General features: G+C 44.9%; 1 protein-coding gene across 1 annotated transcript in view; it reads left to right on the forward strand.

Annotated features, from left to right (window-relative positions):
* Window positions 1-7286: 7286 nt before the first annotated feature.
* NAPB (NSF attachment protein beta) overlaps window positions 7287-27345 on the forward strand; it is a 49785-nt gene continuing 29726 nt past the window's right edge. Inside the window, exon 1 of the mRNA XM_019491051.2 lies at window positions 7287-7429. Coding sequence (XP_019346596.1) covers window positions 7332-7429 — 98 coding nt within the window. The 5' untranslated portion in view covers window positions 7287-7331. The remainder of the gene's footprint in view (window positions 7430-27345) is intronic.

Raw genomic sequence — 27345 nt, forward strand, 5'->3', positions numbered from 1 at the left:
GCTTTGAAGATGCCAAGCTAAGGGTGTAAAAAGGCAGTAAAATGGTAAATGGCGCACGCGCTTCAAGAGAGATGCTGATGTGCCCAACTTAATCGAAGTTGAAAAGAAACAGACCACCGCTTCATCGTCTGCTTGGTGAAAAATCATCACCTTATAGCTAATTACTGGACTTTGATTTAGTTTGAGCTCATTTGACTTGATTTTGAATACTTGTAGTAAATAAAGCCTTTCCGTCACCTATCGAATGAGTTGTCATGTCAATCTGTGGGCTAGTCCGGAATCCTAGGTTATTTGCTAACAGGCCCAGAGCTGTATTATTCAGTGTAAGATTGAAGCAAAAACAAATGTAACTTTATTGGAATGAGTTGAAAACAGTTTGCAAGGATGTGAAACAGGAGCTACGTTATCTGGAACAGCGAACAGACACCAGACTCGCAGAAGAAAGGCTAGCTTGATTAGTGGACCATCAAGACTCTTACAAAGGAGAGCAGGTCCTTAACACCTGTGGAATGAAGAGTTGAGGAGGAACCAGGTAGATTTGAATGAGCCATTCAGGCAGCGCTGAGAGACTCAATTGACTTAATAGGACTGCTGCTGTCACTACCAGGCAGTTGGTTTTAAATTTTAGGTGAAGTAGGAAACAAGGTGGGTGCAAGTGCACCAGTGCACCCCCTGGATCTGCCCCTACCTTAGGGTTACAGTGGACCGTAAGCTGAATATGAGCAAATTGTGTGTAAAAACAAACAAACAAACAAAACAACAAACTCCCCCCCCCCCCAAAACCCCCAAACAAACAGCATACCGAGTCTTATTACCAGGAGTGCCATTTGCAAGTCAAGGGACAGTGGGGAAAACAAATCACTTATCTGGCACTGGTGAAGCCTTACTTGGAGTACTGTGTAAACAAAATGAGAGAGACCTTTCCTGGGGTGGAGTGTTGAATCTGAATCTCTATGACCTCTTAGCACAGTACAGTAACCATCACACCACCAGTGAACCATTATCCAAACTCTTCTCTGGCGCTCAGTTTGAAACAAGCCCCTTGAGCAGCCATGAGAGGGAAGCTTGTAGGGCCAGGAGGAAGGAAGGAAGAAAGACAGACAGCAGGCTATGGCTCAGCAGGTTGGCTTCTGGCCTGACAGGGAAGGGGCCTGGGGTACTAGCTGAGACCATTCTCTCTAGTGGGGCAGAAGCTTTCCCTTGCACTGCCCCCATCCATCTTTTTCCAATGACTATGCTAGTGGCTCAGTTTGAACAGGAGAGTCAGCAGAGGGACTGAGTAATGGCAAAGGAGGTGTGCGCGTATGTGCAGTCCTCTTCTGTTTGTAAAGTGAAGTCTGGTAGTCACAGGGGTTGGCTAACTTTATTGTTAGGTGTCTCAAGCTGCTGCTTGTCCAGAAGAGGAGGATGCATGTGTATAGTCATCTATGCACACAGGACTACACATTCAGCAATAACATTTTCCTGAGTGCATAAGTGTCAGAAATAACCTGTAGAGGGCCACAAAAGGGACACTCGGACTGTTAGGTCCCAGCCCAAGTCTGGGTTCGTGCCCGGTATGCAAAGGCCAATAAAGATACCAGGGGTGAAAGTATAAAAATGATTTATTGCTAGCAATAAAAGGTGCAAGCGGAATAATCTCCCAAGACAAGCACAAGCACATTCAATACTGAGCCCCTTATATACCAGAGGCTGAATCTTCATAAGCATCCTTGTTTGCTAATTGGTTATAAAGGAGTGACGCAAGGAGTTCTTTACTGAGCATGTCTCTATACCTGTGTTTTAGCTATGTATCTCATTAACGTACATATATGTTCCATTAGCATATATCTTCCCTGCCTCGGGGTGTGATTTTTAGTATTTTAATAAGCTCTTTGCTCCAGTACCTCTGATTCTGTTTTTTGTTTTCAAGCTTCCTCTATCTAAGACTGTCTGCCCCTTATCATTGCAGATGGGCATTCGACACACAACATTCACTTTTGCTTAGGCTTTGCATAGTAGTTTCTAGGTCAAACCTTACAGGACAACCAGGAAAAAACAGAATGTCAGCCCTGGCATCCGAGTGACTGAATGCATGGACCAACTAGAGCTGGGACAACATTTTCAGCAAAGCTGAAACCTCCTCTTCCCTCCCCCCACTTCCCCCCCATTGTGAGACTTTCTGGTTTATTCATGTCTTAACTTCACTAGACAGGGAGCCATGGTCAGAGAGGAGGGATTTCTGAGTACCAGTCCTTGGGCACCTACTTCTCTTCTTTCAGATACTACCTCACCCATTGGACTGGATTTATCTGCGGTTGTGCATTATTTCAGAATACTGCACTCCTCTTGTGTGTGTTCTTTTTTTTTTAAATAAGAGCAAGTAGTAAAGCTCATATCTGATAATATGAACTCATCCTATGCTCACATCTATATCATGTTTTATAGAATTATAACAACTTTATAACATGAATATATATTGCAATAATTGCAACATTGTTGTTTCTTGGTTGCTCCGAAACGCAGTGCAAATGTTGAAGGTTAAAAATGCTTGTTAGTCCAAAATCAGCCATCCAAGTGCCCGAGATGGACTAGTGCTTCATCTTGGGCACTTGGAGCATCTAGTAACTTTTGCCATTTATTCTGCTCTGTTTAGGTTTTTGAACCCTGAAGTCTGCCCTGTTAGTCTTCCTCGGTTGCATCTACCTTTTAATCCTCTTCCCTTTTTGGGTGGCATCCATTTCTTGATGTGGAAGTTGTTAGACATGTTATTTAGGTCTTACTTTAAAATGTCCGTCATACCATCTTGTCATAGCTAATGCTTTAGATTAACTTGCTCTGTCTAGACTTCCTAATGATGGAAGAAGCTCTTTCTATTGAATGGTGAGAATCTTCTTCACTGACAGTGATTTGCTTTGATTTTTGAGCTGATTTTGACAATTATTGTTTTGGATTTTTCTATGGCTCAGCTCAATGAAGTAGGGCAGACATAATGCTGGTGTTGGAAATTCACATTTTTGTGTCATTGTACAAGAGATCTGTTTACTTAGCCCAGGAGTACTTAAGCCATTGTGCATCTCATGCCCGTATACAATGGGCATGTCTACACGTGGATTAATACGCTGTAATTATGGCACATTAAGGTTAGGACCTATAATGCGCTGTTATCGGTGCTACTATGCAGTAGCGCCAGCGCATATCTTTACTGAGCATTAGTGTCTCGTAAGATTAATTCTACTGCTCATTAACACATTAGCATGGTTTTTGCCATGACACACGAATGCACGGTAGAATTAGTCTGCTGTGCTTTTTGCATCTTGTGTAGACATGCCTGGTATCTGGTATAGCACTTCATGATCGTCTTGGGCAGATACTGACTTACTTCTACAGTGCTTGGCACAGGGGAGGCCTGATCTTTGACTCAGTTTGTTCTGGGTGCTACTGTAATATAACAGTAATAAGAAAATAATGAATAGAAAAGTTATTGGTGATTAAAAGTTCATTTTGTCCCAGGAAAAAAAGGAGGAAGATGCCGGTAAAGATTCTTGTACAACATGCATCATTACAAGTAATGGGAGTAGTTTCAGGGTGCCAGTTTGGCCCTATAGTAAAGCCAGTGGCAAAAATCTCAGTGACTCTAGCAGGGAGAGGATTTTCTTTCAGTTATTTTTCTTGTTGCTTTCTTGTCTTAAAGTGTTTGTTTGCATTTCTTCTTGTCATTTTCCTGTGAATATTCACATTCCTTGAATGATGCACAAACTTTGTCAACAGATAAGTTGCTCACTGAAACTGATACATTCCCTTCTGTTTTAATATATCCTACTGACCTGGAAAAGAGAACTTATGCACATCTTATTTTTTTCAACTAAAGAGTATGGTGTGTGAAATTTAAGTAGTCTGGATACAGCCAATTACATTACACAGATGAGACAATTTAGGAGGTCTGACCCTTATCACTGAAGTGGTCTAAAGTTTGATTCTTTTTGTAAAACGGGTGAAATTTTCATTGGGAGGAAATAGGCATTGAATCCTTTGTGGTAGTTTGAGACTATCAAATTTGGTTCCTGTAAAAGAAACAAAAAACCCCACTTTTTCTCATACATTTCACAGCTACAGCAACACTCCTTTAAGTATCCAGCTGATGTACTTGTTATCCATTGTACTTGCTTTTCATAGACTAGCACAGTTGCAGTATTCCATCTGAAAGCACTGCAAAGGAATGATGCATTTAAAATAGTTTTTAGTAATGCTGAACTTAAAATGCACTTACCATGTGCACACAGCAGACATTATTTCAAATGTTATGTCACAAGATCTACAAGGTTTCTGAAAGCCAGAAGGGTATGATTGAGCCTTTGCCAAGAAATATGAAAACCCATCAGTGTATGAAACAGAAACAATGCTGTTGCTATGAGCTGGGAGCTCATCAGCTAGAAAAATCTGAGGACTGGGTATACTAATAAATTGAAGGCTGACCAACAGCTACCAATGTGATACAGTCATGAGAAAAACAAATGTGATTCTAGGATATCTATAGTAAGAAGTTTCCAGCAAAGGAACAATAATGTCATTGGACACAGGATGGAGGAGATCTTTTCTGGAATAGCATGTACAGTTCTAGCCAGCTACCTTCAAGAAAAAATAATTTAAAATTAAACGGGTGCATAAAGGGACTGCAGGGATGAATGAAGGAACAGATCAACTTATAGAACAGGAGAAGAAAAAAATGCTTGATATATTTTAATCTTGCAAATGCAAAACAAGAACAGCTGCAATCCTTATAAATACATTGGGGGAAGAGGAGCTATTTCAGTTAATGGATCATGTTGGTAGAAGAATGTATTGGCATACACTGATAGTGCTGAAGTGATATTGGAATAATTGTGGTGCAGGAAATGTGCAAGAGGCAAGGATTTTTGTGGGTAATATCTTTTATTGAACTGACTGCATGATTGGGATAGATTAGGACAAGTTTTTGGGTATCCCAGTACCTTGGAGAGACCATGGGAAGGGTACTTTGATACCCCAAAACCTGTGTAACTCTATCCCAAACGGTGCAGCTGGTTCCATAAAGCAGTGCTTCTCAAAGTGGTGGTCTGTGGACCGGCACTGGTCGTTGATCCGCAGCGAGTTGCCAGGAAAGAGAGAAATATATTTTCAGAAGCATAACATTGATATATCATAGTGCCACAGTTCGTATGTTCCAACACTCCAGGTGACGTGGCGTCATGTGAGGTGAGGAAAGAGAAAGAAACAGCTGATCGCGCATTTGTGTAGCGCTGTTACACGCAGTTGCTGCCACTGGCTGAACTGGGCACCTGTCCCTGGGCCACTGGAAAAAAAGTTGCTGGTCCGCCACATCGGATAGTTTGAGAAGCACTGCTGTAAAGGATATCGCCCCTAAAAATCCATGCCTCTTTGGTATATACTGGTCACAAAGAAATATAGTTGGGGAAACTAGAAGATTTTCAAAAGGTGAAGGAAGGTAGTTCTGGAATGCATTGTAATAGTATTTGTTCCTGGTTCTCCTAATGTGTGTTAAAGTGGAGCTCCATCAGTTTCTATAGTTGTCCAAGACGGCAGGAGACTGACTGGATGCAAGGATCCAGAAAGCTCATTCCAGTCCTACAATCCTCTGGGAACCACGGAAGGGGGTGTGTTCACTCTTTCACTGCTTGCGTCAGGAGCTGCTGTGTTTCCTGGGATGTTGCCTTTAGTGTAGCAGTTTACAGACTTTGACTTTGCTGTTCACAAAATGGAGAACGTGTGCACCTGACTGTATACGTAAGACTGCTCGTCAGCTCCGATGACCTACCCTCTGTCTTTACCATTCAGTGTGGCAACTGCTGTCTTCCATGCAGGCCCTCACAGTGCCAGAGTAACTCTTAATCGTGCAGCATCATACACGTGGTGTTGCCTGCTGTTGGTGTTGGGCACAATCAGTCCCTCCAACTTGTTCAGCCTCATCCACTCAGTTGCATGCAGTGACTAGCAAGTGATGGTATCCGTGTTGGAGAGTAATACTGAACTCATCCCTGGGGTCACACTCCTGCTTCAGTTACACTGCTCATACCATCACATTCAGATTGTCTCCTGTTGACACCAGCTCACACTTGCAAGTCCTGTGAGAAATGCAACAGCCTATGTCTGTCCTATGCTGCTGCTGACACTCGCATTCAGGGGCACCTGCAACTTCTATGCTGTCTTCCCCCGCCCCAGCCAAACACTTAATGGTGCGTGTCAGTCTGGCACAGTCATATGTAGTGACATCTTGCCCTTTGTGCTTTGCACAGCTGGTGTCTCTGCATCCAGGTGGTGGTGGTGTACAGGCACGCACGCACACAATGTGTGCGAGACTCCCATGTATATATGTATATTCTATGCCTAGACACGTTTGCATGCATACATGTGTACACGCATTATACACACAACATACCCACACATACATGTGTACATATACACTTACGTGCACACATGAATATATCTACACATGCACAAACATGTACACATGAGAATATATATATATATATGCACATACATAGGCATATACACGTGCATGCACACACACATCTACACACATGGAGGCATATACATGTGCACGCATACACAACATATACATGTGGATGCATATACGCATGTGTGGGCACATACATCTACACATGCACACATGGATGCATACACGTACATACATACACACTTGGATGAGTATGTACCTAACACACATCCTACACATGAACATGTATATGCACATACACACATGTATGTATGTATGTATCTATCTGAAGTATCCAGCCGATATATAGGTAGGTATCTATATCTATATGAGCTGTGTGTGTGAGTATAATAGGGGCGTAGGTTGCAGCCGTGCTGGTCTAAGGACACCGGCAGTCGAGGTTCTTTGGGTGAACCTGATCTCCTTTACTGGACCAACTTAAATAGTTCGGAAAAAAATGTTCTTGGCAAGCTTTCGGGTTTAAAAACCCTTCTCGGAGAGGCTTCCTCAGCCTGACGAAGGGGTTTTTAAACCGGAAAGCTTGCCCCACTATTTAAGTTGTAATAAAAGATCAGGTTAACCCAAAGAACCTTGCCTACGCGTGTGTGCATAATTACACGTATCCACACGTGCGCGCGCACAAAACAGACGGTCAAGCATTCCCACGCGCGCACGCATCCATGCGCACACACACACAAGGCGCGCAGGAACACCTGGATGCGCGCACACACGCAGGGGCGGGGCGGGGCGGGGCGGGACTGCATCTCCCAGCAGCGCCCGGCCCGGCCCCGCCCCGCCCCGCCCCCCCGGCGGCGGCGGCGGCGCGGGGGGCGGCCGAGCGCAGGGAGCCGCGGCCGCGATGGACGGCAGCGGGAAGGAGCGCGAGGCTGTGCAGCTCATGGCCGAGGCCGAGAAGCGCGTCAAGTCCTCACACTCCTTCTTGCGGGGGCTCTTCGGGTGAGTGCCTGGGGGGGTGTGTGTCCGTATGTGTGCGCATCTGCATGCGTGTGTGTGATGTTAAGCTACCCATGCTGATGCCCTAGGAGGGGAATCGTGAGGAACCAGGATCACTTGGCATGCGAGCACACACGTGTGTGCACACTCACGCGTGCTTCGTATTCCTCTGCAACTACGTGGATGCTGGGTGCGAGGATTCCTTTCGTATAGGGTAGCTGGCCCCTGGGGTGTCTGTGCCTCTTCCATGCCAGTGCTGCTCCCTGCCAGGCCAGCTGGCATGAGCATCCTTCCCTCTGCCCTGCTGCTGCTGGAAGCAGAGAGGGAGAAGAGCAGTGCCTTACTGCTCCTAACCTTGCAGCCCCCAGTAATGAGCCAGGGCTCTTTTGCACCAGGCTCTGTATGAATCCAGCCTGGAAGAGACGGCTTCTGCCCCAGCAAACTTGCCGGCATACACAGGAGGCAACAGATGGAGGAGGTAGTAGTGAGAGGTGTGGGCAGCAGGCCTGGTGCACCAGCCGTTGGGCTGTGGCAAATGAGAGAGAGCCCCTGATTCCTAGGCTACATATGTTGTTTTTTTCTTTGGTTGCCTACGTGAACGAGGGAGATGTGACTGCACTTATAAACAATGGCTGTATTGTAGATTTAAAGCCAGGTAATGATCTTTGCAACAAGACCACCAAGTGCTCTGCAGTGCTCAAGGCTTTGGAGACCGATCGGTAGTTCTGGGAAAACATCCTGCATTTACCCATCCCTTTCTTTGTTTTTTTGTTTTGTTTAATTGTTGCTTCACAGCTGTCTTTATGTAAGAAGCCATGTAGCCGTTTAGGGTGGAGGAGCAGGTTGGGGGCAGAAACATATATTTATTGTTTAGTTTATAGAGAAATGTAGATTATGATGAGCAGGCTTGAGGTTTGCTAATCCTTTGAAGGCGCTGGCAGTAGCAGCTGCTGCTGCTGCTGCTTGTGTGTGGTCAGAGCTTTGCATTGACAAAGACGATTTCTCTTCTTCCTCTGCTCTTTGTAATACATAATCTGCCATGTAGCAGCTTTACGGATTGGCTAATAACTCTGCCTTTTAGCTGGTATCTTGTATTTCAGTGTGTGTTGGTTTGATCATCTCTCTCCTTTCTGGCGATGTGTAATCTGATGCCGAGAGTGTCATTTTGAGAGGAAGGGCTGGCAAACCTTGTAAACAACATTGATCAGGGAATCAGTTTAATTACCTATCCTGTTTCTAATCCCATTAGGCTGTTGGTTCAAGTGTGTAACTTTGGCAGCCTTCCCTCCAAAGCTAAGGGAATGAGGCGCCATAGCTGTTACTGTTGCCAGGGAGGCTTTTTGACTGCTATTGAATTTGTGAGATGAGTCTGCTGTTTAGGAAACGAGGAAATGAGAGTTAGTTTCTCTCTTTCATAGAGCAAAAATGTTGGCTGTTGAGCACAGTAAGGAAGGTCTGCTAGGTAGGTGGGAACAAAGGAGCTTCATTATATCCTTACGAAAGTGTTAAGCCCCTATATTCTGATTATTTCTGGACTTCAACACTGAATGGATTTAGCCTGAGATCATGGTATAAGAAAGGGCCTGTCTTGGTCTCTCTTTGCTAATTTGCTCTAACAATTAGGTAGGCTGTATTAGTCAAATGCAGAATCCTGTGTTTAGCATGTACATTAGATTCCAGCCATTTGAGTTGCCTTTATAAGGACTAGTTTATATTGTAAGGGGCACCAGTTTTACTCCAGATGTGCTTTCTAAATTGATTTTTTTTTTTTTTTTTTTTTTTTTTTTACTGGTGCAGTTTTGGTTTATTTTAATTCAGATAAAAGCAGGTCTAAGCCAAATGGAAATAAGCAGCTCTTAAAATTAAATGTGTCCACACAGGGTTTGTACCTCATTTAATAGATGTATTTAAGTAAGTCTATACAAATGCATGTGTCATTTGAGGAACAGTACTTGTGGCTTGACGTTTTGAATGGTATGTATATGCCTCTCTCTAATCAAGCTAAAGACTTGGACTTATTTTAAAATAACTCTATATCCTGTGTGCACCTGCAAATATCTTAGTACTTTGGGTTTCTTTTAGAAGAAGGAATTAACCAGCTCCTTTTTCTGTGTACATGGCAGTGGTTCTCAACCTTTTTAGACTCAAGGCACACCTCAGGATATGCCAGTGTTAGTGTTCGGTCATTTTTTGACAATGGCCTAAGTATTCCCTCTGACTATAGAAAAATAATAGAACAATTCTTTTGTTGCAGAGACCTCATTCTGACCCATTGTGGTCTCTGTTTCAACACTATGGATTCCTTTTTGAAATATCTAGGTTTACATGATTCATAAAATAACAGTGCTAATGCACTCTGCAACACCCTTGAAAACATCTCAAGCCACCACAGAGTGCCACTACACCCTGGTTGAGAATCACTGGTCTATGGAAATCTCCCTTCTCTTCTATCCCTTCTTTTTCCTTTCAACCTCCCGGCCCAAGATTTTATTACACTTCACTTTTATAGGCTGTGGAAGAGAGATTTTATTAAAAATTAAAAGCCTTTTTTTGGAGCACAGTGAAGTCAATGGGAGTTTTACAGTTCATTGGGTGTGGGATTAGGTCAGCTGGAAATCCTGTGTGTTTGTAACAGCCAGTCAGAATCGCACCACTTGTTTACTCTGCTTTCTGTTCTGCAAAAGGTTTATAGTGTCAGGAAGAGACGCAATATAAAGACATGGAGTTATGGATTGGGAATTTTTCTTTTCTTATTGACAAGGGGTCAGTCCCTTCAATCATGTTCTTCTGGGTTTGAGGTTCTGTATATGTGCATCACATTGACCAATCATAACTTAAGCTTCAGGCTGTCAACTTTAAACCTGCGGGCCACAAATGTTCCATTTATTAAGAAGGAGAACTTTGATTATTTTTGAAATGTGTAAATGTTTTGTCCACTGGCCCTTTTCCATTGGTTTTGCTTGCTGCTTGTTGTTTTGGTTCACTAAAAACCTTTTAAGTTGACTCATTTAATCGGTCCCTCATAGTAAATATTTAATAAAGTGACTTGAAATTCTGGCCCCTGTGAAGTCTTAAAACTCGTGTGTTTAAGATTTCTAAAGAGCAAAATTGTGCCAGATGGCTTGGAGGTAAAAACCCAAGGATTGCTGTCACTGAAATTAAATCTAGCAGCAGTTGCCATCTGTGAGAGTAAGCATGTAGTGCAAGAGTACAAAGAGGGATTAATATAACGTAGTGGAATGGAGTTTTTATTCAGGGTGGCTGTTGTTCATCAATTATTTCTCCAGCTCACTTCCCTCTGATTTTTTTTTAGATGCTTTGTACCAATGCTATGGGGCAGTTCTGTTGACCATGTTTAGAAGAATGGTTCCTTATCTTACAGATCCTCAAACTTTTCTTTTTATAATTTGCTCTTCAGTGGCTGATCTTTGAACAACATTGGTGCAGACAGTTTGGGTGGAAAGTTAGACTTTTATTTGGTTCACAGCAAAATGCCTCCTAAATCTGGGGTTCAGTGTATTTATGTGGGACTTTGCACCTGCAGCCTTGAGTAATGACTGATGCAGCAGGAAAGCAAAACTTCTCTATTATGAAATTTTATTTTTAATAATCAACTTGAAGGCTTTTTTTTTTCTGAAGATGGACAGAAAGCAGGGCAGAGTAGCACTGTAAAGACTAACTCTATTCAGAAAGGCATAAGCTTTCTTAGGCTGTAGTCTACGGAAGCTTGGAGCTTTTTCAACAAGTTAGTTTTTAAAGGTGCCACTCTGCCTTGCCTTCTCCTTGACTTCAGACTAACATGCATAAGTACCTTCCTCTGTTAAAAAATAGAGAGGAGGAGTTAGCTGTGTTGGGTCTGAAGTCAGGTAGCAAAAAGGGTAGATTTGCACCATATAGACTTAATAAAAATAGTCAGCCTTTTGCTGCAGACATATTTTGGGGAAATTAACCTGCTGTATTTGAAAACTGAGGTTCTGTTTTTAGTTTAAAATAATAGAAAATAAAAATCATCACGGGCTCTGGGCACCTTTGACATCTGTTAAAAGTATGAGGCCAAAGTCATTACAAAGGGTCAAACTGGAGGAAGTGTATCTTCCCCCTCACTAATGATTGTTGGTAAGCAGAGGTACTGATTGAAGTACATTCCTCGTATGCCTGTTTGAACAGATGGGCTTTGCCTTGGGCCCAGAAGGTCAGCAAGCTATTGCAGATTCAGGCAGGGGAGAGAGAGAGTAATTCCAGAAGAGAACGCTCCAACTCCTCTTGTATACTGATGGGCAGCCAGCTCAAGAGCCACTGCTTGATTGCAACTGTGGCATTATGGTGCTGGGAGAGCAGCAGCATCTTGTATTCTCACTTAAAAACAACACCCTGAGCTCCAACTGGAAGCCAGTAAGCAGCTAGTGCAAATCCCAGAGTATATACATGTAATGTGCTTACAACAAGCTACTTGGCTTATCAGGTGATTTGCACTAGCTTCATTTTTCCAAATGGATTTAAGGGGTTGAGCATATGCAGAGATCCAACCTACAGGTGACAAGGCCATGAATTACAGCAGCACAGTCCATGCTACCTATTGACCAGACCAAAGTGGAAGCACATAATCCTGATTGCAGCCAGATCTCATTGAATTGCGAGAGGTTATAAACAGTGGACAGACCCTTCAGGTATTGTACTCTGCCAGCGCTTTACTTGTTTCTTCTGGCTTGTTGCCAATCTTCTCAAAATCCTTAGCACTAGGAAAAGATTCTCAACCACAACTTTTGGTTTGGATGAGATGGTCAGAAAAATGCATGTCCTCAGCAGTTTGAAAATAGTTGAGCCCCTTGTTCCACAGGGAACTCTCTCAAGAGTCTCCTGTGCTCCTGGAATAATAGGGGTGATGGAGTAGATCCTTGTGGAACCACCAATGCAGAGCGCCCAAGGGGTAGAAGAGTCCTTTTGCAGCATGAACCTGTAAGCCAGCAATTCTCAACCAGGGTGCCACAGCATTCTGGGGTGCCTTGAGATCCTTTCAAGAGTACTGTGGGATGCTACACGATGTTGGTTAGCACTGCTAGGTGTGCAAACATAATTCATGAGAGAAACCCAGAGATTTAAAATAGGAATTAAGAAAGACCACAACAGGTCAAAATGTTTTTTACATTATGGGTTCTTTTAACAAAAGAATTGATTTATTATTTTTCTGTAGTCAAAAAAACAAGTGAAAACTAAGAGCTGGCATTTTCCGAGGGGTGCCTTGAGTCTAAAAGGTTGATAACCACTGCTGTAAGATCCCATAGCCAGAGAAGAATAAGGGGCCTGCTACCTCTGCTTTTAAGAAGTGGGTGTGGATGTTGAATTTTAACAAATATACAACAGGTAACAAAAAAATCTTTTAACATACAAGCAGAACTCCTAGTTTAGCAAACTCCTAGTAGATCAAAATGAAACCAAATGTAATCTGATTGGAAGTTCCATGCACCACTTGTCTTTATGCCACATGTCACCAGGATTGGCTTATTGATGTTGCTGTGCTCAGACATCAGTGCTTGCAAATAAAAAATGGTGTTGAAGCAAGTACACAGTAAACCCTACCGTGGGAGTGTGTGCGGTGATGATGACGCACATTCTTCTGAATGTGCTATTCCCAAGGTGTATCAGTTATTCATGGGAAGGCTTTTAATAAATCAGGAGCTTTAGAATGTGGAAAATCTAGCTAGCTTGTCCTTCTATTCCTTTTTTCTTAAAGGCCATTTTGTGAAAAGGAGGGGATTAGTTGAGCTTATGGCAAGTGATGGTATTGAGCCATTGATGCATCTAATATTAGAGGTGGTGCAGTTTGAGCTTCAAAGGAGTATTAACACACAAACAACCCAGAAGAGCATATACTTCAAAACAGTCTGAGATGGGGAGGTGGTTGTGGTTTTTATATATCAGGATAATTGTCCATAGTGCCTGCAAGGTCACAGACCTACCAGTCAGCTTTCAAGAAATTCCTGGAGTTGTTTAACAGGTCTGAGACCTGAGTTTCTAGAGTTCTATTTCTTAGAAGTAGTAAGAATCTCCCTTCCCCTCCATCTTCCGTTTAAACTGTATTTCTTCATATAGAAAAAAATGAGCCTAATTTATATATTGTTTTCCTTTCTGTATTGCATTTAAGAGGCATTTTGACTGTCTCAGATGCAAAGCCCTGAGAGTAGATAAAACTAAGGAGGCTTTTACTTTTTGGAATCATGGCTTTAATGCTGCTGCATACTGCTTGATCATTGATGGGGAATTTTTCCAAAAGTTTAAATTTGAACCTTTCTAGCTTGGTTTCTGCTGAAGGCCACCTCCAAATAATGCCCTGTGTTATCCAAGCCAATCTGGCTGCCAGATAACGTGACTGCTGATGCGCACAAACTGGCGTTGCTGTCTTAAAAAAAAATCTACAAGGTAATATTACCTCTCATAGTTCAGTAATATCTAGTTGTTTTTGAGCGCTGGCCTGTCTGTGTGTGTGTGTAGGCTTTCCTGTATTTTTTGACCTGAAACCCTTTTGTGTCTAACATTGTGCATCAGTGCATGCCCTCATTTTCAGTACTGCACGGTCAGTGTGATTTGTGCTGTTCAGAAAATGGCTGAGCACTGTTGAATCCATTGTGCTTTTGCTCCATTTTGTGGCAGTGCCATTGTGGATAACAGCAGTTGCCTTACCTCATTAGGTTGCCAGTAAAGGAAACCTCAACCTACTGAAAGCAAGGTCTAGAGATAATAGCTCAGACTTTTGAATTGTTATACTAGCAAAGATACCGAACAGTTCCTTTGATGGCAGGTTAGCTGCTCTGGATGTAGAGTGATTTAACTAAAAATACAGCACACTACATGCTCAAGGGTAATAGACATGCCAGTAGTACCTCTCTAGTTTAAATAGAAGACTGGTAGTTATTTGGCCGAGTAGGTTGTATGGTGGTAGCTTATACAGTACCAATCATTTGCTTTCATGTCCTCACAGTAGTGGCCTAACATTGTATTTTCTGTAACCTAGTTGTATTCCCCTCCTCACCCTCATCCCTCTTATATTAGTACCTCTCTCGGGTGATCTGTATTCCCCTACTGGCTTTGTCATCTTTTTGGATTCATAGATCTTAACATCTACTAATAAAATTCTGTCTATTCATTGCATTTTCAGGAAGCCTCTTGCTGCATAGCAAATTTTCATTCTACCTTGATAGATGCTTCCAGCCATCCGCACACTTGACTTGGGAAGTATCTTGTAGTATAAAGGACAGATCCAAAATAAATTTAGAGGCACTTAATTCTAAGTGCCAGATTGCTTAATGTTTAGGCACTTGATCCCTGATCTAAGCCAGTGTATGAGAAGAGTTAGGTTTGGTCTACACTGTCTGCTTTCTGTCCACTCAAGATCTACATAGATTCTGGAGACCTTCTAGGCCAGGGGTGCCCAACCTTTTTGAATGTGGGGCCGGATCATGAACTCTTTATCACCCAGTGGGCTGGCAAGCCATACCCAAAGACCTCACAGGAAGTGGTATCATATCAGGAAGTGATGTCAAGTGACCTTTGACACCAACGGAGTTGCAGGAAGTGACAATGAAATGGGTCTGGAAATGTGGTTTAAAATCCATATTTTTGCCTACCCCTGATCTAGGCATAGCTATGCCTGTGTTCTACTATGGGTACTTCTCATGCTTCTGGGCCTTGCTGGTTGCCCCCACCACCACCCTTCCACTTTCTGCTAGGTGTTTTTAAGTCTTCCTCAGAGGTACTGGGTGTTGGCTACAGCCGAGGCGAGAGACTTTGACTGGGGTGTGCCAATGCTCCTTCTGGGACCAAATCCATAGGTTTTTGGCTAGATGGTTATGTCCAGAGGTAGGCAACCCCTTTCTTGGGTGCCAGAGCACAGCACACAAAGGCATTTTGCTTGGCACGTGTGCCTCGGGGCAGACTTCAGGGGAAGGGCCAGGGCTGCACTGCTGCAACAAGGATAGAGCCCCTCGTGGCTCCCCCACTGTCTGCCACTGGCACGCCAACATTTTACAAGTCAAAGCTGCGGGTGTTTTTGGCACTGCCCAAAAAATGCTGCCGAGCCCTGGTGTTGCCCCTCTGCTCGGGGTCCCACTGATTGCCAAATTTGGGGTCAGGAAGGAATTTTACCCCATAGTCGGATTAAAGCAGATTGGAGGTTTTTGCCTTCCTTTGCAATGCTCCAGCACCCGGCTTTTGGGATGTGGGTACAGCCGGCTCCCAGGAGGGAAGACCAGGCTTTGAGGTTAAAGCCTCGTCCCCAGGAGATGGGGGTCAGAGCTGAGCCTCCCTCCCCTGTGAAAGGCAGGGACACCCCCCCCCCCTGCCTCCCCCCACCACACACACACACAGGTGCCAGGAGCCCACAGTCACCAGCTTGGCCCCAGGGGAGGTGCCGTCTTTCCACCCTGGCCCTGGCCCGGCTCCGATCAGGCAGGAGGCGGCAGAGGCAGATGATGAGGGCGAACCTGGCTGCCGCACCGCCTCCGTGGGTCCTCATCACTGCGCCGTGCCGGGCTGGAGGGAGCCGGGGCCAGGCGGCACCTCAGGGTGCAGCGAGCGCAGGCTCCACCTGAGCCCAGGGCCACCCCGTGCAGTGCAGCCAATGCCGACAGCCCAGCGGGAGGAGGCACCTGCCCGCGCTGCTCCGCTTCTGCCAGTGACCCGGGGCTGGGCTGCCTCTCGCCTGCAGGCAGGGAGTGGCGAGTCACCATGTTTACTTTCGTTTCCTGTCGCAGCACCTCGGGCCACAGAAAATGCCTTGGCAGGCCGCATGGCGTCCCTTGGGCCATATGTTGGACAAGCCTGTTCTAGGCACTTGTCTTCAATAGTGTATTGTTTGGCAGGACTGAGAAGAGCTTGCTCTTTGGAGTGTGATTGAAGGAGGAAAAGATGGTGGTACCTGCCTTTATATAGAATCATAGAAAAATAGAGTTGGAAGGGACTTTCAGGTATTTGAAGGATGTTCTTAAATCCCCTCTAAGTCTCTTCTTCTCTAGACTAGATGAGCCCAGTTCCCTCAGCCGCTCTCCATAAGTCACATGCCTTAGCCCCTTAACCGTTTTTGTTGGCCTCTGCTGGACTCTCTCCAATTTGTCCACATCCTTTCTGTAGTGGGGAGTCCCAAACTGGACACAGTACTCCAGATGTGGCCTCACCAGTGCTGAATAGAGGGAAATAATCACTCCCTTCTTCTTGGCAGCAAGGTCACACTGGTGGCTCCTATTCATCTTATTGTCTACTATAATCCCCAGGTCCTGCTGCAGAGCTGCTGCTTAGCCAGTCAGTTCCCAGTCTGTACTAGTGAATGCGATTGTTCCAGCCTAAGACTTTGAACTTTTACTTATTGAACTTCATGCAGTTTCTTTTAATCTGATCCTCCATTTTGTCTAGGTATCATATGGTAGATGAGTGGTTAGAGCACTGGCCTAGGAAGTGGGAGGCCTGGGATTTAGGATCTCCTCAGCCCAAAAGGAATCAAAGCCACATCTTGCCCTCTCAGGAGAGTGCCTGAGCCATCAGGCTGCAGGCTGGGGCATGTGGAGGCAGTATGTCCCTCCCACTGAAGACATGCAGCTAAGCAGCTATGAATATGGGATTCATTGGGCCAGAAGGGGAAAAAGCCGGAGAGAACAGGGCTCTGCAGCCTAGTTATTAGGTTACTTGGGCGGAAGGGGCAGGGCATGGTTGGGAAGAGGATGGATGGATCCTGGTTTCTGCTTCCTGGTCTGTTTGGGCATTCAACTGGATTAAAACAGGAAAGTAGTCCTGTAAGTAGGGACCAGCAGCCCCCATCGCGTGAGTTTCCTGAGCACTGAATTACATTTAGGCTCTAGTTAGTTTTCCCTCTGGCTCTGTGAATCTTGCCTTTTTGGCTGCCCAGTGGCCCAACTTCAACAGGAGATGTGCACTACTGTGTAGCCTCAGTGTGGCCTTAGCAGCCCAGGGCAGGGGTGCTGACCTGGCCTGTAACAGCTCGCCAAAACTCCCTAAGTGACCTCCTAGCCCAACTCATTGCCCACCCCTGTTCTAACTGCACTACTGCCTCTTATGTGAACCACTGACGCATTTAAACACCATCATGTGCAATAAACTCAATCCCTTCCTTGCCACAAAATGGCTTTTTAAAAAAAACAATGGAAGGACAAGTTAGGCCACTTTTTTGGGATATGAGCAGTGTGGGCTTGAGTCCTCTCAGGCCAAAAAAGACCAAGAACTCAGGCCTCCCACTTCCTTGGCTCATGCTCTAACCATTAGGATGTTATTGAACAGGCAGATATCACCAGTAGCTGTGGTTTTGAATGAATCTGCATGTTATCTCTGAGTGGGCACACTTACACGAGACGCTTTAATGCACAGCAGACTAATTTGCTATGCAGTAAAGCGTCACTGTCTACACGTGCACAACTATTAGGGCACATGAAATTAACTCCACAGCAGGGTAGTCTTGTAAAATACAAGTACTATCCTGCTGCAGAGTTTTTTACTGCACGGCAGAGTATGTGTAGATGCTGACCCGGGAGCAAACTCTTCCTGGTCAGACCAGGCAGTGGGGGCCACAACTGCTGCTTGGCTTGGCCCCAAGCTCCGAAGATGGGAGGTGAGGTGCTCTGGGCCGAGTGAAGGTCAGGGCTTAGTCCCGAGCTCTGTGGGGCAGGGGGTGAGCTGTCCCCAGTTCCAGGGGCAGCTGTGGGCAGCGTGGAGCTTGGGGCTTCTTTGCCACCTGGAGCTGCCCCCAGAGCCAGGTACAGTTTGCCTTCTACCCTTCTGGGCTTGAGGCTTAGTCCTGAGCTCTGTGCCATCTGGAGCTGTTGCTGGAGCTGGGGACAGCTCCTCCTCTGCCCCTTGGAGCCTGGGGCTGCCCCTAGAGCCCTCTGCCAGCAGGAGCCTGGCACCTGGGCAGCTGCAGCTGGAGCTCTAGCTCCCCCTGGCTACTGAAGGGAGGCAGAGCAGAGCAGGAGCAGCCCTGGACTAAATTGCTTCCGTTTGGCTCAATTTACTCCTGACCCAGGTGCACATATAGATATTCACTTGGAAGTAGGCTACTGTGCATGAACTTACCGTGCATTAAATTTATGCACATTTATTGCATGTATAGATATGCCCAGTGTTGGGCTAAGCTTTTCTGTTGTTGGTTTGCTAGGTGCACTGGGAGCACTTCTCTCCAATTTGGGTCCCTTAGCAGTGCTCTGCCTGATTTCTGGATTCCATGGATCTTAATATGAATTGGGTACCAGGATGGTCAGACTGGGACAGTTGTGGGCTTCCCCGGAAGCAAAATTGCAGATGCCTTAATACTTCTTCGGTCAGACAGGGAGGCACCTCCGGAGTAAAGCAGGGAGGCTTCTTTGGATTACAGTTCAGGCTCTTAAAATCTATCAGAGTCCAGGAGTCCAGTTTTAGGAATCCAGTTGTAAGTGCAAAAATTTTTCATAGATTTGGCCCTAAGTTGCTTCTTTCCCTTTGTCCAATTCTCTTGTTGATGGTAACTGCATTCATTACGCAGGATTAATTACATAATACAAACCTTAATAATATTCTCAGGGGGAGGATAGGACAGTCAGCTAGATGCTTTTCATGTTTGTGCATACACATTTTTGAAGAGGAATATACAGGAAGAAGTGGAGTTCCTAGCACAATCATAGAATTATGTTGTAATTGGGATTAGGGAAATGTGGGACAGTTCATGTGACTGGAATACTGTTATAGATGGGTATAGCTTGTTCAGGAAGGATAGGCAGCGGGGGGTAAAAAAGGGGAGGTGGTGCCTTATATATAAATGTGATGTACATGTGTTTGGAGGTTCAGTATGAAGGGGAAGGTTGGCCTGTTGAAAGCCTCTGGATAAAGGTCAGAGGGGAGAGCAGCAGGGGTATGTCATGGTGGGCATGTGCTACAGGCCTCCAAACTAGGAGGAAGGGAGGAGGTGGATGAGGCCATCTTTCAACAACTGACAGAAGTTTCAATGGTTTTATAACACATTACAACCTGCCTGACATCTGATACCCCAGGTGTAACCTGCCTCCAGTTGACCACTTGCATTTCTTCATGCATTTCCCCCCCACAACACACCCATTGTCTTCCTAACTTCCACTCATTTGCATTTTCACAGACATGCTTGTTGTATATTAGCTTCTTTTCTGTCTTAGAGAGCACAACACCAGCAGAGTCTCCCTGTGCTTGGTGAACGGCGTTTGTGCCTGAAAGCTTGTAAAGAACTTTTTTTTTCCAACTGTTAGTTGGTCTAATAAAAAAGATCACATCTACCTGAAGAACCTTGTCTGCCTGTGTCCTTAAACCTACATGGCTACAACCAACGCCCCTGATAGAAGTTTCTAAATTTCAGGACTTGAGTCACATGGGGACTTCAGTTATCAGGCCAGCTGCCAGCTGAGAAACATAGCAGTATGCAAGCAGTCCAGCAAATTCCTGACGTGTGTTGGGGATAATTTTTTGATTAAGATGGTAAAGAGGCCAATGAGGGAAGAAGGTCTTCTGAAGGAACTGGTTGAAAATGTGAAGGAAGAAGATAACTTGGGTTGTAGTGACCACCAAATGATAAGAGTTCAAGTTCCTAAGGGGAGGAAGGAAGGAGAGCAGCAGAATAAGGACACTAGACTTCAGAAAACCAGACTTTAACAAATGCAGGGACCTGATGGGAGAATTCCTTGGGAGGCAAGTCTGAGGGGGAAAAGCATTCTAGGAGAGCTGGCTTTACCCTAAGGAAGCCACATTAAAGGTGAAGGAGCAAACTATCCTGATGAGGTGGAGGAATGGGAAGTGCAACAGGAGGCAAGCCTGGCTAGGCAGCAGTTTCTTGAAGGAGTTGAAACTCAAGAGATCCTCCTATAAAAAGTGGAAACTTGGTCATGGCACTGGGCTAGAATATTTCAGAGGCAAGCAGGGAGAAAATTGGGAAGGCCAAGGCACAATTTGAGATGTAGCTGGCAAGGGACATAAAAGGCAATAAAAAGGGTATCTGTAGGTATGTCAAAAGTAAGGGGAAGATGAGAGAGACCATAAGTTGTTATGGAATGTGGAAGGTGATCTAATTATAGATGATGCAGACAAAAAAGAAATTAAATACTTCAACTTTCTCTCGGTTTTCACAAACCAGATGAGTATAATTGGCAGAGGAGATGAAGAAGGGGATAAACAGCCTAGAATAATGGCAGAACAAGTTAGGGATTACTTGGAGAAGCTAGATGATTTTAAATTGGCAGGGCCGGATGGGATGCACCCGAGGGTACTGAAGGAATTGGCTGAGGTAAGTTCAGAGCCACTGGCTTTCGAGAACTCATGGAAGTTAGATGAAGTCCCAGATGATTGGAAAAGAGCAAATATAGTGCACATCTTTAAGAGAGGGATACAGGGGGATCCAGTGAAGTACAGACCAGTCAGATTGACGTTGACGTCCAGAAAGATCATGGAGCAGGTCCTCCAGAAATCTATTTTGAAACACCTAGAGGAGAGCAAGATGATCAGGAAGAGCCAGCATGGATTCGCCACGAAACCAACCTGGATTCACCTGACCTACCTGATTTCCTTCTATGATAAGATGACAGGCTATACGGATGGGGAAAGAGGAGTGGATGTGATGTACCTTGACTTCAACAAGGCTTTTACCACAGTTTAATGAGAGTGCCATGAGAGACGAAGGAAATGCAGACTAGAAGGAAGTAGAGCTGCACCAATACACTGGTCCATATCATATCGGCACTGATAAAAGGAAAATTGGCATTATCAGCAATTGGCTTTTACTGGCTGATATGGCTGATTAATATCTCCAATAAATGCTGCATGCATGCACGTGGCCAGCCTGGCAGCTTGGAGAGCAGTGTCCGGCTGGTAAGTTTGTTGGGGGGGTGGGGGAGCTGCAGTGAGGGAGGGAGTGTGGTTGAGGCTGGGGCATGCACTGGGTGTGGGTTAGAGCCATGAGCAGCTCGTTCAGGGGGGGTGGGGGGGTGGGTAGATCCTGCCACTGTGTGCACCTCTGGAGGAGCCATGGGGGGCATGTGCCCCCCCAGATCTGTGTGTAGGGTGGGCTGGTGCCAGGCTCTTCATGGCACGGGGCTTGGGCTGGGGCTGTACTAAGGCTGGGTGGCAGTGGCACTGAGAGGGGGGGGCTACAGCAAATTTTGTGGTGGCTGTAGCCCACTCTGCTAGCCACTCCTCCCAGTGCTGCTGCTGCTGCTACCTGCCCTGGCCCCTTCCTCTGACAGGAAGAGCCTGGTGCAGACCCCAGCCCTAAGCCTGTAGCATCAGCCCATCCTTGCCCCGTACACAGATCCTGAGGGGTACGTGCCCCCCATGGCTCCCTGGGGGTGTGTGCAGTGGCAGGATCCACCCTCTTCCCTCCCTGTGCACCTTGGATGAGCCACTTGCGGCTCTGTCCCATGCCCTGCCCTGGCCCCATTCCCTCCCTCACCACAGGGGCCTCGATCTGCGCCCCCTCCATACCCGTTCCCTCCCTCTACCCCTTCTCCCCCTACCAGGAACAGATTTACCAGCTGGATGCTGTGCTTCAAGCTGCTGGGCCGCATATTGCCAATTGGATCGGTCTCGGCTGATATGGCCAATTAATAATCAGCCATCGGTATCAGCCCAAAAAATCTTTATTGGTGCACCCCTAGAAGGAAGTACTGTCAGGTGGATAAGCTACTGGTTGAATCATTGTAATTATGGAGTACTCTTAACTGGCTTGATGTCTAGTTGGGAGGAGGTATCACAGGTTTTCCAGGGTTCTCTCCTGTCTGGTATTGTTTAATATTTTTATTATCAGCACTAGTGATGCTTCCCCTGGAGAACTGTGCCCAGTTTTGGGCCCTGCACTTCACAAAGTATGTGGACACTTTGAAAAGAGTGCAGCGTAAAACAACAAAAATGATTGAAGATCTGGGAGATGAGACCTATGAGGAAAGGTTGAAAGAGCTGGGGTTATTTAGTATGGATAAGAGAAGACTGCAGAGGGCTTGATAACAGCCTTCAAATATCTGCAGGATGATTATAGAGAGGGGGGAGATGGGCTTTTCTCTGGGGCTGTAGGGTGTAGTACTAGGAACAACAGCCTCAAGCTGCAGCAGGAGAAATTAGGTTGGAGATTAGGAGAAACTTTTTGATTATGAGGGTGGTCAAGCATTGGAATCGGTTTCCTTGATAAGTTGTGGAATCTCTATCCTTGGAAGTTTTCAAGAGCAGATTGGAGAGAGACTTGGTTGGAATGACTTAGGGAAGATCCTGCTTTGAGCAGAAGGATGGACTTGATCAGGGGTTCTCAACCTTTTTCTTCCTGCAGCCTCCCCTTGCATTCTGTAAAAAAACAAAAAAAACCAAAACGAAACAAAAAAACCCCCCAAAAACCCACTTCATGGCCCATCTGTGCTGCTTTCTGTGCAGGAGAGGACTAGCCTGGCTCTCCAGCATTGCCCACATGGCCCCGGGTGCAGTGGGTGGGGTGCCGCCTACAAGATGGAAGCTGTGAGGCTGGGTGGGATGACTGAGAACTGCTCGACTAGATGACCTCCATGAGGTCCCTCGCAGCTCCAGGTTCCTGTGATCCTCAAGGAGGATGCCGAGCTGCTGGTGATTGTTTTTTTTTTTCTTTTTCCCCTTTAAAAAAAAAAAAAAAAAAAAAAAAAAAGCTGATTTCAGGTTTGTGGTGTTGGTTTTCGTTTTTCTGTTTTTTGGAAAGAACCCTCAATGTTGGTGCATGAAGATGAAATTATATTCTCCATCTGGAATTTCTATGTGAAGCGATATCTCAGTGGAACAGTCTTGCGTATTGACTTACATACATTTCTCCCCAGTAATAACTATACCATTTTGTAGACCTTGCTCCACCAGCCTGTCAAGCATAATGAGAGCCCTCTGATATAATCCTACCTTGAGAAAAATGGGCCTGTTTATAAATTTAAAAAGATAGTTAAGGCATGGAAAATGGATCTTCCGCCAGACAGCACTGTGACTGGTACTTTTAGGTTCATGTAATAATGAAAATGTGCATCCCCTTGGCTGCTTCTCAGCAGAGTTAATTAGGCAGGCAGATCACTGTGTGTATATGCTTCTTTTTGCTTCCAGGAAGCAGCTTGTTTGGAGCTAGCATGGATGCCTTTGCATGGCATGGTACTGTGATTTGTAGCCAAACCTGTACTCTAAGGCAGGGGTTTTCAACCTTTTTGGATCAGTGTACCCCTGGCGGCTGGATGCAGAGCGGGAGGGGAAGGGGGGTAGCACGCGGCTGAACATGGAGCGGTGGCAGCCACCACATGTGAGCTTCCCCTGCATCTGGCTGGGTGGGCAGCTCCTGCACGGCAGCACAGGATGGTTCATGGCAGTGCTTTGGCCCTGCCCACCCGTGCATACCTCCTAGGGCCTTCTCAAGTATCCCCGGGGGACAATCCCTGCTCTAAGGTGCAGAAAGGAGGAGGTGCTCATTTTACAGTATGGCCACACAGACCCAGGGCATCATCAGTTGCTCAGACACACCCCTCTGGGCTTCTGCCATCACCAGCTACTTTCCTTAGCTTTCTCCAAGTTCTCTAGTACCTACTACCAAACTGAGGGCAGCCTGCATGGGGGCACTGAAGCAATGGTCCCCTGTCTGTTTCTGCTGGAACAGCTGTCATTCAGTCTCACTTGTTAACATGAAATTTTAAAATTGCATTGGATAGGACTAGATCCAAATAAAGGAAGGTTTTTCTCTCATTGCCTCCCCCCCTCATCCCACCCAGATGTCTTAGGGTAAGTGTCTAGCTGCACTCTAGAGACAAACTGTAGGACTTAATGGGGTATTCCAGGCATGTTTTCCTCTCCAGTGATTGTGGGGAGAGAGTGATACTTTCCATTAGGGGTTACAGTGAGCTTCCTTTGTGAGGTCCAATTTTAGCTCCAGCAGTATTGGTGTGGAAAATGGGCTTGCCTTGACAGCTGCCCTATGTGTTTTGAAGGTATAGTAAAGAAAACTCATCAAACTCTTGTACATCAAGCATCTCCCTAACTTGAAGTTTTGAATGTCTCATGTTTGGCCACCTTTTAAGACACTTCTTTTATTCCCCTCATGCTTACCATCTTGTTACGAAGTTACAGAAAACTTTGGTGGAAAATAGTCCAAAATTAAGTGGTTTCTGAACTGGGCCCAGTTCTGTTCTTGTTCATGTCAGTGTTGTGTTTCACCTTCGATTTTTAGCATGATCTGGGCCGGGTGCTACAGGGCTGATTTCCTCTCCTCCCCCTGTGGGGTTGAACCCACTTCAGTTCAGATGAAGGGGTTTTGTGCTTTTAAAAATCAGCCTCTGTGAAAAAGCCAAGCACATTGCTCTGCTGTATAGTTGCCATTTAGAGAGATCCTTCATTCCTTTGCAACTAATAGAATTTGGTGTTTAGCTAAAGTTACTATGGCTAGTTCAGAATATTTTCAAGCTGGAGGACCAGAGATTGATTTCTGTTTTTTGAAGTGTATTTTTTATCTGTATGAGGTGTATTCATATCACAAATGAGTGATGTGATGAGATTTTGTTTGGATTAGTCCTGTTTTAAGGCTGCTTTTGATCTCTTTTTACAAATTTATAAAAAGAAGAAAAAAAATTGTGAACACCAGGAGAGATCTTTAAGTGGTATTGACGACAAGGTGGTTTTCTGAGAAGTCTCCTTCAATTAATGCAGATGCTTTTTGAGACTAAAGAACTCAAATTCTTTCTTTGTGGAGGTTTTGTAGGATCTAATATTACCCTGTATCCCTTTATCAGCTCAATGGAGTTGAAATTTGAAACAAAGATATTAGCATTAGCTCATGCTTGAGAGGTGTTTTCAAGGACAGGAACAGTTGGAGACTTATGAATTGCCTCTTTGAAACTTAAACGTGGTTGGCTATCATGTAGCTGATTGAAGCAAAAAAAACCCCAAACAGTAACAAACATTTTCTCAACCAACCAGGACTTTTTGTAACATCAGTTGAACATTTTTCTTAAGGAATTCCAGAATAAGCCAATTATGTTAGTTAAATGCATATTTCATCACCGTGTAACTTCACCTCTGCCTCAAGATAAATGCCATTTTTGTAAGTAACTTCAAAATACAAACAACCCCAAAACCTTTTAAAGATGTCAAATTGTGGTATGCCTTTAATGACACGCATTAATCAATTTCAAATGCAAGTCCAAATAGGAGTTCTTAGATGTAAGATCATCTTGGCATTCTTCAATGTTAAACTCTTCTCATGTAAACTGCTACTATTCTCAAGACACTGCAGTTATAAGTACTTAAATCTAACACTGCCAACTGATGAAATATGAAATACTCTCTTATTTTTAAAGGATTCTATTAAAATTGAGTCAGAAATTAAGATAAAAAACCTCCAGCATGCCACACTGAAGATTAAATAAATGCACGTTTTTTCACATACTTGGTCAGATTGTGTGTAAAATTTATGACATCTTTAACTATTCATTTCTTCTAAGTGCTTGGGGTCTATAAATAATGTAGTAGGTAATTTAGTGTTGTCACTCAAACAGGTTTTTATTAAGAAGTGCCTCTGTGTCTGCTCATATTGTTTACTTCCCGAAGTTAATTTTGCCCATCATTTATATCTCTGGCTACCTCTTTGAGGCAACAACTGTCCCAGGGTTTGTTTGTTTTTTAGACCTAAGTGGACTCTCACGCTATGTCCTTGAACACCTTATGAAGTGGGCTGTTTTTTCACCAGTTTGGAAAAATGGTCCTAGCTTAACACTAACTCATGTCCATCTTCTTCTTTGAGGACATAGTACAGTGGTGCTTGATATGTGGCTTTTCTACTCCTGCACTGTCCAGAAGTAGAAGCAGTACAGCTATATTCATGCAGTGCTGTACCCAGGGTAGTTCATCAGCTCTTCCTGTCAGCCCCCCATTAAAATGGCTAGCTTTACTTAGCGCCATTGAGAAGCTAATTATGTTAGCATTGGTGCAGTGCGGCATGAAGGGGGCCTATGCTGCTGCTAATTTACCTACCTTGTGTGTGTGTCTACATGAGGCCTTTACTGTGCAGTTGACCAATTAGCTGCACAGTAAACATTTTGGTGTCTACACATGTGCCCCTGTTAGGCTGGAGTAAAATAACGTACAAGTACTATTATCAAGTACTGTCCTCCTACATAGTAAAAAATTCCTTGGCAGCAGATGTGTAGACACTGGCCTGGCTGGCTGGGGCATGAGGGTGCTTCAATGCGAGGGCTACCTGCCTATTAGCCCCATGCTGAAGCATCCTCATGCCCCTGCTGGTCCCTCTAGCATGTTGAGGGTGGGGGGAGCAGCCCCAGGATGGCAGGCTGACCCCCAGGGCCCTCTGCCAGCCAGGGCTGCTCAGACCTGGCTCAGTATGCAATGATCCTGGGTGCACGTGCAAATGGCAATAATCTCCGGAGTTTATTGCTTTGTTTTTGGAGGATGCAAGGTTGTGTGACCCACAGTTTGCTCCCTGAAAGTTGGTCATTTTACACTTATGTAAAGGAAGGAAGAATTTGACCCAGGTTGCATAGAAACGACTCTTCTGGAACCTTTTTTATACCAAAATTTGTTTTTATGTTGGATCCACATGCTGCAAGAATCCAATCTCTGACTTTACAGACTTTCTAGTGGGGACATTGGTAGCAACCCTTATTTGCTTTTTGAGAAAAGCACGTGATGTTAAACACTGTCAGCATCTTAGTCTTGTCTAGACAGTAATGATGATTGTATTTATTACAATGGCACCCTCTAGAAATATCGGAGACTAATCTTGGAGTAGAAAAAATATGGCTTATGAGAAGCTGGGTGTTAAGTATTTTGAGGCATTTGCTTAACAGTACTTTCTGATTTAGAAAATGCCTCTATTCTTCAACATAAGATTTACACGTATACTAATAAAACTTCAGCGTTCCTGTAGCTGTGGAGGGAGA

Source organism: Alligator mississippiensis, chromosome 1 (assembly GCF_030867095.1).
Source record: "Alligator mississippiensis isolate rAllMis1 chromosome 1, rAllMis1, whole genome shotgun sequence".
Taxonomy (NCBI): domain Eukaryota; kingdom Metazoa; phylum Chordata; order Crocodylia; family Alligatoridae; genus Alligator; species Alligator mississippiensis.